The sequence below is a fragment of the Electrona antarctica genome (genome assembly GCF_951216825.1).
Source record: "Electrona antarctica genome assembly, chromosome: 10".
NCBI classification, from domain to species: Eukaryota; Metazoa; Chordata; class Actinopteri; order Myctophiformes; family Myctophidae; genus Electrona; species Electrona antarctica.
The window spans coordinates 38,810,959-38,823,271 of NC_136791.1; the positions used below are offsets into that span (position 1 = coordinate 38,810,959).

General features: G+C 42.9%; 1 protein-coding gene across 1 annotated transcript in view; it reads left to right on the forward strand.

Moving 5' to 3' along the window:
- Positions 1-11,092, forward strand: part of b3gat2 (beta-1,3-glucuronyltransferase 2 (glucuronosyltransferase S)) — a 49,392-nt gene extending 38,300 nt beyond the window's left edge. The window contains exon 4 of the mRNA XM_079511513.1: positions 5,730-11,092. Within this exon, the coding sequence (XP_079367639.1) occupies positions 5,730-5,816 (87 nt within the window). The 3' untranslated portion in view covers positions 5,817-11,092. The remainder of the gene's footprint in view (positions 1-5,729) is intronic.
- The last annotated feature ends 1,221 nt before the right edge of the window (positions 11,093-12,313 follow it).

Sequence of the window (12,313 nt, forward strand, 5' to 3'; positions counted from 1 at the left end):
TGAAAATATTTATTTCAGAAAACTGGAGGATTTAGAAGGATTTTTTTAAATTTTGAGGTCAGGCCTAAATGGGTCAAATGATAAGGGACAATATCGGTGGCACCCAACTGTAGTCACTCTGGATAAGAGCATCTGCTAAATGCAGAGGGTGGTCCCACCCTCTGCTTTTAGCAGCTTCTCTATTCCCTGTGCCTGCAGGGAATAGGCTAAAGACCTGGGACCCAGTACTTTCATCATTTATCCCCTAGCTTCCCTGTGCTGCAGATAGAGCGGTGTTGAGTGCATCTTCATCATTATCAGCCCCATTAACTTAATGGAGGAGCCCCACTGATGATATTAATACAGGCTATTAGTCGGCCGTGACATCATCAGTCATCGCCCACGGCCGTGCAGACAAGAGGACCTGACATTGCCATCTATCACACATCGAGGGTATACACGCATATATAGACACGCGCACTCTCACGCGCACGCACATGCACCCACACATGGCTTGATGTTTTGTGGATTGAAGATGACGTCATTGCTCATATGCTGCTGTGCGGCCAGAGAGACGTAACATCATCAGTAACATAGCCACAGTGACACGGTTGTACACCGGCACAGGAAAAACATCTTGACTGAGTTTTGGGGCAAGGCTCCTCAGAATCTGTGATTCTGTCCAGGGCTAATCATGCAAACAGCTGGACTGATCAGCACCAAAATGATTGTGCATGCTGCCAGTAAGCTATATATATATATATATATATATATATATATATATACTGTATGTATCTCTCATACCACTGCATGTGTTCTCTAGAATCTGTTGAACAGCATCTAATAACCACATGTAGTCATGGCTGGAAACGTTATTCTACCGATCCATTCATCGTGATAGATGATAAATGACACCATTCATTCTACGAATAAACCTAAAGCTAATATATATTATATACATACAAATACATATATATATATATATATGTCTTATTTTGATAATGTTTATAAATAACCCATTTGGGTAATCTGACTAATGCTAGCCAAGGGTGAGGTCTAAGAGGTTATGGTTAGGCTTAACTCTGACCCAAAACCGTAACCCAAAATGAACCCCCGAATCCAAACTGAACCATACTGACAGTGCCTAACCTTTAACAGGGAGGTTCCGACGACCGCCTGTATCGAAGAGTGTATCCCGACATTTGGGTCCTGACCTTGGTTGAAGGAGGGCTGGAAATGGCCAGTCTGCGGTGTGTGTGTGTATGTGTGCGTGCGTGTGTGTGTCAGGGAGAGGCTGACAGCTGCTGTGATGTAGTTAGACCAGGACAGTAATGTGGACAGACAGGCTGTGACAAGACAAGAAGAGAGGAAGGAGGGGGAGGCAGATGGAGATAGATGATAGCAGGGAGAGAGAGAGGAAAAGAGAGGCAAATACAGAGAAATCTAGAGAAAGAGACAGCAGTGCCAGAGGGGTTAGGGATACAGACAGACAGACAGACAGACAGACAGACAGACAGACAGACAGACAGACAGACAGACAGACAGACAGACAGACAGACAGACAGACAGACAGACAGACAGACAGAGGGAGCGGAGAGACAGAGGGAGGAGAGATGGAGATGAGTGAACCTAACAGGAAATGATGGATGGATGGATGGGTGGGTTGATGGATGGATGGATGGGTGGGTTGATGGATGGATGGATGGATGGATGGGTGGGTGGATGGATGGATGGATGGATGGATGGATGGATGGATGGATGGATGGATGGATGGATGGGTGGATGGATGGATGGATGAATGAAAGTAATTAAGGAATGAAGAATGGATGACAAATGAACAGGAGAAGAGGAAGACTGCATGACATGGAGAGGAAGGGAGAGAGAGACAGGGCATGGAGGGAGAGCAAGTCTGCTGTGTTATCATCAGACAGACTGGTGCAACACACACACACACACACACACACACACACACACACACACACACACACACACACACACACACACACACACACACACACACACACACACACACACACACACACACACACACACACACACACACACACACACACAGGCCCAGTTTGCTCTGCCAAAGCTTTGCCCAGGGTGCCAACGACCAAGCAAAGGGAGACAATAATGCCCGAAACCCCCCACCCCCACACACCCCGTCCTTTCATCCCTCCATTCTTGGTACCCCCCCCCCCCCCCTCCCAACCTGCTCTTCTCCACCCGTTTGTTCTATGCATCACCTCCTTTGAGATCCATCAAAACCTCCAAACGCCACTCAGACACATACACACGTGCACACATGCACACAGTCACACAACTCTCTCCTGGTAAAGCTTTAGCTTTTTGTCTCCAATATAGCCCCAGGGGGGAGGGGATGAAAGAGAACGAGAGAGGGACAGAGAGAGAGAGAGATGGAGGGGGAGAGAGAGGAATGACAGCTAGTAGAGAACACAAGAGGAACAAGTTAAAGTGATGAATGGATGAAATTGAAAGCAAAATGGGTGGAAAGAGTGTTGGTGGACACCTCATTATGTCCAAAACAGTTACTACTTTTCAGGATTCAAATTCAAAAACAGCACATGTAGCAGATCAAAACATGTCGCGCCACGTTTTGAGCTAGTTGGATGTGCTACTTTTGATGCTTTGGTGTGACTCTGTTGTATATGATTGATCAAGTAGTAAGGCATTATTTATGAAAAACCCCAAAAAGGTTAGAATGTGGAGATGAAGGTTTTCTGCCCGACAGCAACAAATTGCTTTCTATACAGTTAAGGTTGCTATATGTATATAGATAGCTAAAATCTAAAATGGCACATGAAGCTTTCCCGGTTTCAGTGGTCGATCGGCTATTTTGAGATGAAGCTTTTCCCACAACAACCGAATAAGACACTATAGCAGCCCTGAGGGACTCCGCTCAACCATATGGGGTTTAAGTGGTTAAAGTCCAGGGGAACAGAGGAGGGGCACAGGCACGCTACATGACTGTTTAATTGGTATGTGTGCGCACGCGCGCGCGCACACACACACACACACACACACACACACACACACACACACACACACACACACACACACACACACACACACACACACACACACACACACACACACACACACACACACACACACACACACACACACACACACACACACACACACACCACTATACTTTATACTGTGGACATGAATGCCATTTGAAAAAATGTGGGCCATTTTGAGCCTAATTAAGCCCCAGTATAGGGGTACTACTGTTTGTACTGCAGATCCACTATTTTCGGCACGCATGGCAAGTATAAATCAGGCACGACTCCAAACCTCAACTAGAACTATCTCTAAATGCCATATCCTAACCTGAATCTCTCCCTAATTGTAAGCTTAACCTTTTAACCATGAAACATAAAACAATTTACATTTATTTTGTGAGGAGCAGGTAGATTGTCAAGACCTTTTCTCAAATTCTATGAATGTGATAGAAGATTGCACACACGCGCACACCCACACCCCCCCACACACACACACCTGTTTAATGGTGTGCATTCACACACTTCATTTGTATACGCATGCACACACACGTAGCTGTTTGGTATGCGCATGTGCACACACACACACATTACACAGACACAAACCAATTTCCCGAGCCCTGTGGTGTGATGCTTTAGTGCGTGCTACATTAGCCTCATTAGATATGCAAAGTGAACCAATTAGCAACACTGTGTGCAGGAAATGACATGTTCCACCTGAAGGAGTCGAGGAAACGAAGTCAGCGCTCAGCCAACAATAATAAATCATGTCGTCTGCATTTGTGTGCGTGCGTTTGTGTTTAACACAACACACAAATGTGAAATAATAACCGAATTACGCCGGTCAGGTATTGGCTATATTAAAAATGTTAATATAATTCAAATCACACCTAGAAATGGCAGAGTAAATCCTGCCCTCATCAAAGACTATAACCTCCTAGCTTCTGAAATCAAGTTTATGCAGCATTCTCTCATTAATTTGTCACTGTGAAATGAGTTGTGAGGGCATTTTAATTCTAGCACAAAGAGTGACCGATGTGCATGGTTACTCTCTGCTTATTATGTTTTATTTAATCTAAGGGATATCTTTATTTTAAATCTATCTGTGAATAAAATCTCTGGATTGTGACAGGGGGAAGGGCAATGACACATGACAACAGAAGGAAGATTATGTGAGGGGTTTTTAAGTTGTAGCACTATAACTATAGATACTGCATAGATCCTTCTAGTATCAGCCTTGCGATGTTGTGCCCTATGCCACCGAGGATCTTCCTCCATCCGTTGCCGCACCATTAAGTCCTTGACTGTTATCTGATGTATTTCTCGCTTTTCCTACTTCCATTCCATCTCATCAGATGGCCGATTTGCTACACAGATTTAATTACAGTTTACTGTCAGGTCACCCTAGATACTGTAGCCCTTGTAAAAAAAAAAAAGATCTTGAGGAACGGACAAAGGCGGAAAGGAAATTAAAAGCCTGTCAAATAAGTGTATTCTACTCTGAAAGATCTAAAGATATATGATGATATGGAAGATCTTACGGAGGAATTTAATGTTGTAATTAAAGAATCAAAAGCACAGAATCTTTCAAAACGAATTTCTGAAAATTCCCTCTAGTACAGTAATGAACCACTCTCCAGAGGAATGTTTCTTTACTAAGAAAATGTAAAATATAAAACACGACATCAAATAATCCCACTTTCATGTCACCTCTCTTCCTTATGTGGAGGCTAAAATGGATGCATTTGTTCCTTTACCCGCAGAAAACCCTCATAGACCTTATTAGTTATTACACATTAAATCCTCTCCCTGTTCCACACTGTCCCCACAAGACTGATTAAAGTTTGCTCTACTGTAGCACTTTGTTCATTATAAATAGCTCCCTTTCCCACTGGTTCAGTACCACCTGACTTCAAGTGTGCCGTCATCCAACTGCTTCTTTAAAAACACAATCTGCACCCCTCGGTTCTTAGACATTAGAACCATTTCTAAACTCCCATTGATATCCAAAGTTTTAGAGAAACCTGTGTATAAACAGTTTAGTTTAGTTTGACTATATGAACACCAATAACCTTTTTTAAAACTTTGTTATTTTTAGATTATTTACACTGTTGGATGGCACAAAACTTTTTACAGATAAATAACAACAAATCAGAAGTCATCTTATTCAGCCCGCCATGCTCCACTGCAATCATTCAACATAATCTTAGTGACCTCTGCTAAAGTAACGATTTGAGAAAGTGATCTTAGTTAGGCTATAACACAGGTAAACAAGGTTGTCCAGTCCTGTTCTTGCCATCTAAGAACCATCTCACCGTCTAGATCACTGCAACTCAAAAAGAAGAATAGCCATATATACCATCTCCAATTAGAGATTAGCCCCATCCTTCATGTAGGATGTAGGATTATGTAGCCAAAACTTCTAGATACAAAATCAATCTCAGACTGTTGTGTTCTGTATATGTGGAATATGAAGAAGATGCCATTGCCTGCAGCTCGGCTGCATTCAGCTCAGCATATTTTAATTATAGAAGCTATCTTTGATGAACAGAACACAGTGGTGCTGTAAAATCCTTTAGTGTCCACACAGTAAATTTAAGTGGCCACTGAGTTAATTGAACAAAAAATGTTTTTTACAACACTGAGGATTTCGCTGTCTAGTGTCTCTCTTACATCAGCATGTGCTCTCATATCTTCTCTCTCTCTGATTCCCCAACCCAGGTGCTGGTCTGGCACACTCGTACGGAGAAACCACACCTAGGGAACGAGCCCAAGCATCGGAAGGACAACGTAATCATCGAGGTCTAAGGCAAAAAGGCCAATCAGTCTGCTCGTCGTTGCTGCAGGGGGTGTGACTTATGACAGCGCCTTCCTTCTTCATTGAATGGATGGCACAGAACAGTACACACTGCTTGAGATGAACAAGGAACGCTGGAGCGATTGCATGATTCCCCAAACTCTCGGCTGTCTGTGAAACTTGCTTGGCCGGGACTGGCTGCCAGAGTCTCTCCTATGGCACAAATGTGTCTCGTCTAGCTAAAGGCCCTGACACACCAAGCCCATTTGCAAGAACTAACGGCGACTGATCGGATACGATAGCTTTGCGTCACCTCATGTCTCAGATAAAAAGTTGTGCTGGAGAACACTGGAAAAGACTATACGGTCAGCTGATGGCTGACAGGAGGTGGCATCAGTCTAGCACGACATGTCTAGCAGAGCTCTATTTCTAAAGCTGTGACAATTAAAACAGCCTTTAAAGGCAGTTTTGGAATGTTCGTCAAGTTAACTTGAGGAGAATATTCATGAGACCAGAGAACACATAATTTCTACTTTGAGAATCACAGCTGTACGTGTTTCAGTCAAAAAGTAAAAAGAAATGTGAATACAGAATACAATATGAATATTATTTATGACATTTATTATTTAAACTGTCACACCTACTGTTAATATTAATTATTATAAATGTCTGGGTGAATACGTTATACAGCTCAGTGGCCTTGTGGTTAGTGTGCACCCTGAGACTGGGAGGTCAGGGTTCAATCCTCGGCAGAGTCATACAGAAGACTATAAAAATATGGTACCCAATGCCTCCCTGCTTGCCAGCATCAAGGGTTGGATTGGGGGTCCCTGCGATATACTAGCACTATGCCCTAGGTGTGTATGTGTAGTACATCAAGGGTTGGATTGGGGGTCCCTGCGATATACTAGCGCTATGCCCTAGGTGTGTATGTGTAGTACATCAAGGGTTGGATTGGGGGTCCCTGCGATATACTAGCGCTATGCCCTAGGTGTGTATGTGTAGTACATCAAGGGTTGGATTGGGGGTCCCTGCGACATACTAGCACTATGCCCTAGGTGTGTATGTGTAGTACATCAAGGGTTGGATTGGGGGTCCCTGCGATATACTAGCACTATGCCCTAGGTGTGTATGTGTAGTACATCAAGGGTTGTACGTGTACAACGTAGTACATCAAGCTGCCTCATGCTAAGGAAACAGGAGATCGTCTCCTGACCTATGGGCCACATGCCATGGCTTGAAAACCGTTGGTTTCCAAGGCTACTTACTTAACTCCTTGACTGCCAGTGATGAGTTAGTAGAGTTTTTTTTTTTTTCCTCCACAATTGACTTATAGCTAAGCCCCTCCCCAAACTGCTACGGTCCAATCACAGCTAAGCATAACATGGGTTAGACAAACCTCTCCTATATGATTAAAAAAGAAATGTCACACTGCTCACACACATATTTTTCCAGTGCATATGGCAGGCCTTGCTGACGGATTTGGAAGAGATTTTGAAGGTCTAGTTACAACCAGTATTTAATGTGTCTAAGTGGTAGAGGGCGGAGCTTTGCTAAAGGTGAATTGGCGTTCTGCCGTTCTCTGCCACGGATGAGTTAGACGAGTTGTAGTCCCAAAGGAAACGGAAGTAGAGAACGATCGAGTTGTGGTCCCAAAGGAAACGGAAGTAGAGAACGATCGGAAATTCACATCCTGATCCGGTCCCTGTATTGGAAATGCGGAATTGGCTTTTTCACCTCTTTTTTTCCCCCGTGGTGTTTTTAAGCAAGGCATGCTGTTTTCAAATGGCAACAACTCGGGAATGCAATGTCCAAGTGGATAATTGTTTTTCCCGTGAACACAACACACGTGTGGCGATCGACCGAGGGAGCGATACAAAAAAGGTCTGGCCAGGGGAGAACTGGGGGAGAACTAAATCTGGCAGTAGATTAAACTACATTTACAACTGATGTAATGGTCTTTGGGGTTTCCCAATCATTACGGTCATGCCGTCTTTGTCTTTGTTAGGAAGGACGGAAGCTCAGATGACTGAATGAATGTGTTGTGGATGAAATATCACATTGTATCTGTAATCTTTACAAAGCTAAGTGTGACATTATGGGACCAGGCTGGACTTGGGCGCATTAAATTGACTTTTTTCCTGAATTGAAAGACGATGTTGAAAGCTACTGTAGCTTTGAATAGCAGCAATCACAATGCAACCACCAAGAAAATGGACACTGGATTATGTTCCACAATGTACTATCTTAGCATTTATAGGAGGATTGTCAACTCATTTAACCATTTTACTTTCACCCCAAGATCAGGAAGTATGCAAAGCCATCAACTATGCGGTTATGTATGTTTTGTTTAACCATCATTAAAAACAGTTTAAGTGCCAGGGACGTTAAGACGAGCTGAATCTAACTATGTACTGATTGCCAGGGACGTTTTCTTTTTATATTCTTTTTTTTTTTTAAATCCATGTTTTTGAAAATTCATCTAATCTGGTGTGCAGGTGATGACATGCACATGACATGCACAATATAATTACATTTTCTTTCTTTTATTTATAATGGGAAAAGTGGCACCCAGGACCAAAACTGGTGTCCACCCCCTGGCACTTAAAGAGTGTTAAAGATTAATTTGAGCATTCAATTTAAACCTTTGCCGATACTAGGCTACTGTACAAGTTTATAAGCCATTTCATTGAATAGTGTGTGTCTGTTTACCCTTTTTTATTATCTGTCATTGGCTTGCTGCTCACTTCTTCTCACGCTGTGATTTGCTCATGGCTGAAGAGCCAAACAGAGAGCTCTTCCTGACTAATCACCTCCTCCGCTGATTCGACATGCTCAGTCGGGTGAATGGCCTCCGCTACCGCTAATGGCCAACTACTGCCAATGGCGTGGGAGACACCGAAGGAAAAAACGAAACTAAAAACGAAACATGAACAATATTGTTGACCACAGACACTCAAAGATGGCTTTTTGGACGATGTTGGCTTGGTGTGTCAGGGCCATTAGATTTACAAACTGGAATATTTAATAATTCTGTGTACTGACTTACCAGGGAATACTAATGTAATAAAATGATTAAAAAAGAATAAAAAAAGGCACCCGTTGAACCAACCACCCTGATGTGTTCATACCTTGCTGTGCACCCATAATGTATAAGTGCGATGGCCTTTGTGACCTGGCATGGCAGCTCGCTGCGGCTCTGCACACTGCAGTATGTGACCCTCTGTTTCAAACAGGCCTTGTGAGGAAGGTCATCTCTCTGGACAAGATTCCATCAATAATGTGCACTCGGTCTGCTACCACAACAAAGAAAACGTCTCACACATGTATTGCAACTTGCAGACAAAGGATTAAAAAGGGAATGCATTGAATGAACTGCCGAATGGAGGAATGCATACTATTGTACTGTCAGCTACACCAGGGTTCCCAAACCTTTCCATGCAAAGGACACCCAAACAGCCATAGTCTGTCTGTGAAATGGAAACATAAGAAAATTAGATATGTTAGTTTATTTTCTAATATATTTGAAATTGAAATGACAGATTTTTTGTAATGACACGTCCCCGTCCCCCCCCTCCCCCTCCAGTGGGCTTCACCACTAGTTCCAAGCCCATGTAAGGATAAGCACTGATCCACTGTGTTCTGATCTAAACAATGACAGCTATGGCGGGTGAGTTGGGGAGGGAAGGTTTATCACACATTACAACAAAAGTGGGTTAAATTCCAGCAGAATAATTTTTATTCCAAATGACCTCTTGGTAAAAGTCGAAGAAAGAATATATGACAGAGTAAACAAATAAAAACCTGAAAAGAGATAACCTTTACAGATAAGAAAACATAAAAGTCATTGGAAAAGATTATCACACAAAGATAGTTCATGGCTAATCACTGTTTTAATGCACGGACATCACTTTTTTGTTTGTTTTCTCTGTACTAGGCACCAGAAAAAAATGTAAACACGTTGAAAAAATAAACCTGGAGGACATTGGGTGTAGCCAAAGTGTCTGTGTCTTATTGTACACTATTTGTGTATTAATGTGTGTGGTATTGCAGATATGTGTGTGTGTGCCGTATGTATTAGTTATTGCATGGCAGAGGGACCCTGTGAAGATAGAAACTCTGCCTCTGCGCTTGGCAGTGTGTGTGTGTGTGTGTTTGCACGTGCGCGTGTTTTGTTCATTCAAGCGATGTTGAACTTTGGGTTGTACGCAGCCTCGGGGACCACAGGCGTTTTGTTTTGTACCTGGCCATCATAAGTCACCAATGCTTGTGTAACATGATTGATGATATGTCTTTCCCAGTCAGTGAAACAAGCGGAGACAAATAGTAACAGGCCTTTCCATGTGTATGTGCTAAAAGTGTGATTTTGAGACCAGTTTCGCCATACAATGACAGAAAATAATTACTCACAGAGTACAGGAGCGACTGAGCAAGATGACTAACAATATTGTAAGTTAGAGTATATCGTGGCCATGTAGCTATACAACCCAATGTTGTTCAACATTGCTTTAATGCAGTGGTTCTCAACCTTTTCAGGCAGCGACCCCCCCAAAATAATCATATTTGAACTGACGACCCCCAACCCTGACAAGCACTAGCAATTGTAAGAGTTGAGGCATTAAAATAGTTTGACTCAGTATCCACAGATAAATATTGTGAAAATGGCAGATCTACAAGCTCACAATGCCTCGCAAGCTTGTAGATCGGACATCTTCACAATTTTCTTATTTGCCAATTTGGCCAATGTTTTGCCAGTTTTTATAGGATAGTTCTTTGATGCGGTAATGGCCTTTAGGGCCAAGTCTATGTCTGCCACGTGACGTCAAGGGGGGGGGGGGGGGCACAAGAGCAAACATAAAATGTCCATAGACTTGGTTTGCCACATGACGTCATGGGGGTGCCACATACAAAGTCGGGCGTTGGAGGGGCTAGCACACCTCAAAAATCACAGGTTGAGAACCACTTTAATGTATACTCTCAATGCAGACATTGTCTAGTTCCCTTCTCCTTACTCTCCTAGTAGCAGGATTGAACTGCGATGATGTCAGCACAGAACCCATAGGAAGTTCACAGCGGGACCCATCCAGTGCTTTCATACAGGTCCCATTTTGCTCACCGGTGTGCTTCCATTGAGGATTCCCCTGGTGTCAATTCACATCCTAAAAAAGGTCCAGACTGACAGCGTCGCCACCCAATCCCCTCTCTTCACTAGCAGCCGCCTCCTCCAGGGCTTGATTGGTCGTCCAGGTTTATTTGCCTCAGACAAATACTATGCTTCTCCTGTACACGCACACGCCGAAAACACCACAAGTGAAGATGACGACGCGAGAACAGATGACAGGGGAGATGATGAGGAGAGTTACATTACAGTACAGAGGAGGTTGACTCACATCACACCGGACCGGGTCACCATTTTACTACAGTACATTCTACCTGGCAGGCGGCACACTGATCTATTTCTACATAATTTTCTCAACAGTTGTTTGATAGGCTTACGTTGTTAAAAATTGTGCGAAAAAGGGTATAAATTCCACCTAAGCAGATGTGACGGTCTGCAGCTATTTTGCCTGTGATCAACAGTGACGTGACACACTTAGCCGCAACTTAGAGCAGATACCAGCTCTACTGTTCAAAGTGTGGTTAAGGCAAACTGCTCTGATTCCAGAAGCGCTCTAATTTGCTCTGGGGGACTGTGGGAAATGTGGTCCATTACAACAGTAAGGAATGACTATAGTGGGTTTGAAGTTCAGTTTCCCAGAACCCAGTTTACTGTAATTACAGACACTACAGGCTAGCAACAACACCCATGAGGGACAATAATGGCCGCCCTGGAACTGAACAACTCAAAGTGATTTAGTCACATTGGACTTTTACTGTGTTGTTTTTTTAATTTGTTTATCCTATTTATTTTTATTTATAGCTAGCAGTTTTACTGCAAAATGTTAATGTTTTCGGAGGGAATATTTTCGGGGCAAGTCTCTGTGATTTACTTCTTATACTAGGCCTCCCCCTGTTTTCTCTCGACACTTAATATCTTATTAAAATATGAGTGTAAAGGGTTCAAGTGAAATCCCCAAATCCCCCAAAAGTAAAAAATATCTAGTATCCAGAAGGACTTCTGGAGAAACACGTTCTCTCCCACAGCTTCTGGGGAGGGAGTTTTTTTTTAAATGTTCACATAATTACTGTACCAAACGCTCAAACAGTTATCTGCTACGAGGGCCTCCGTTTGACCTACACAGATCTAAAGGGACAAGGGAAAGGAAGAGAGAGAAGGGGTTTAAAGTCAGTGTACACGACAGAGCCATATCTAGTACTTTAGATACTATATTATGTCATTAGCTAACTATCCATTTTGGTAAGGAATAGGATATAACTGACATATTACTATAATAGACACTTATTGGTCCAGCAGGTTTTTTTTCTTTTTGCAGATATGTTGTTCTTGTCCCTCTCACTGGTCGACGACATGAAAATGAAAGGAAGAAAAACACTAAAGGGACGTCTC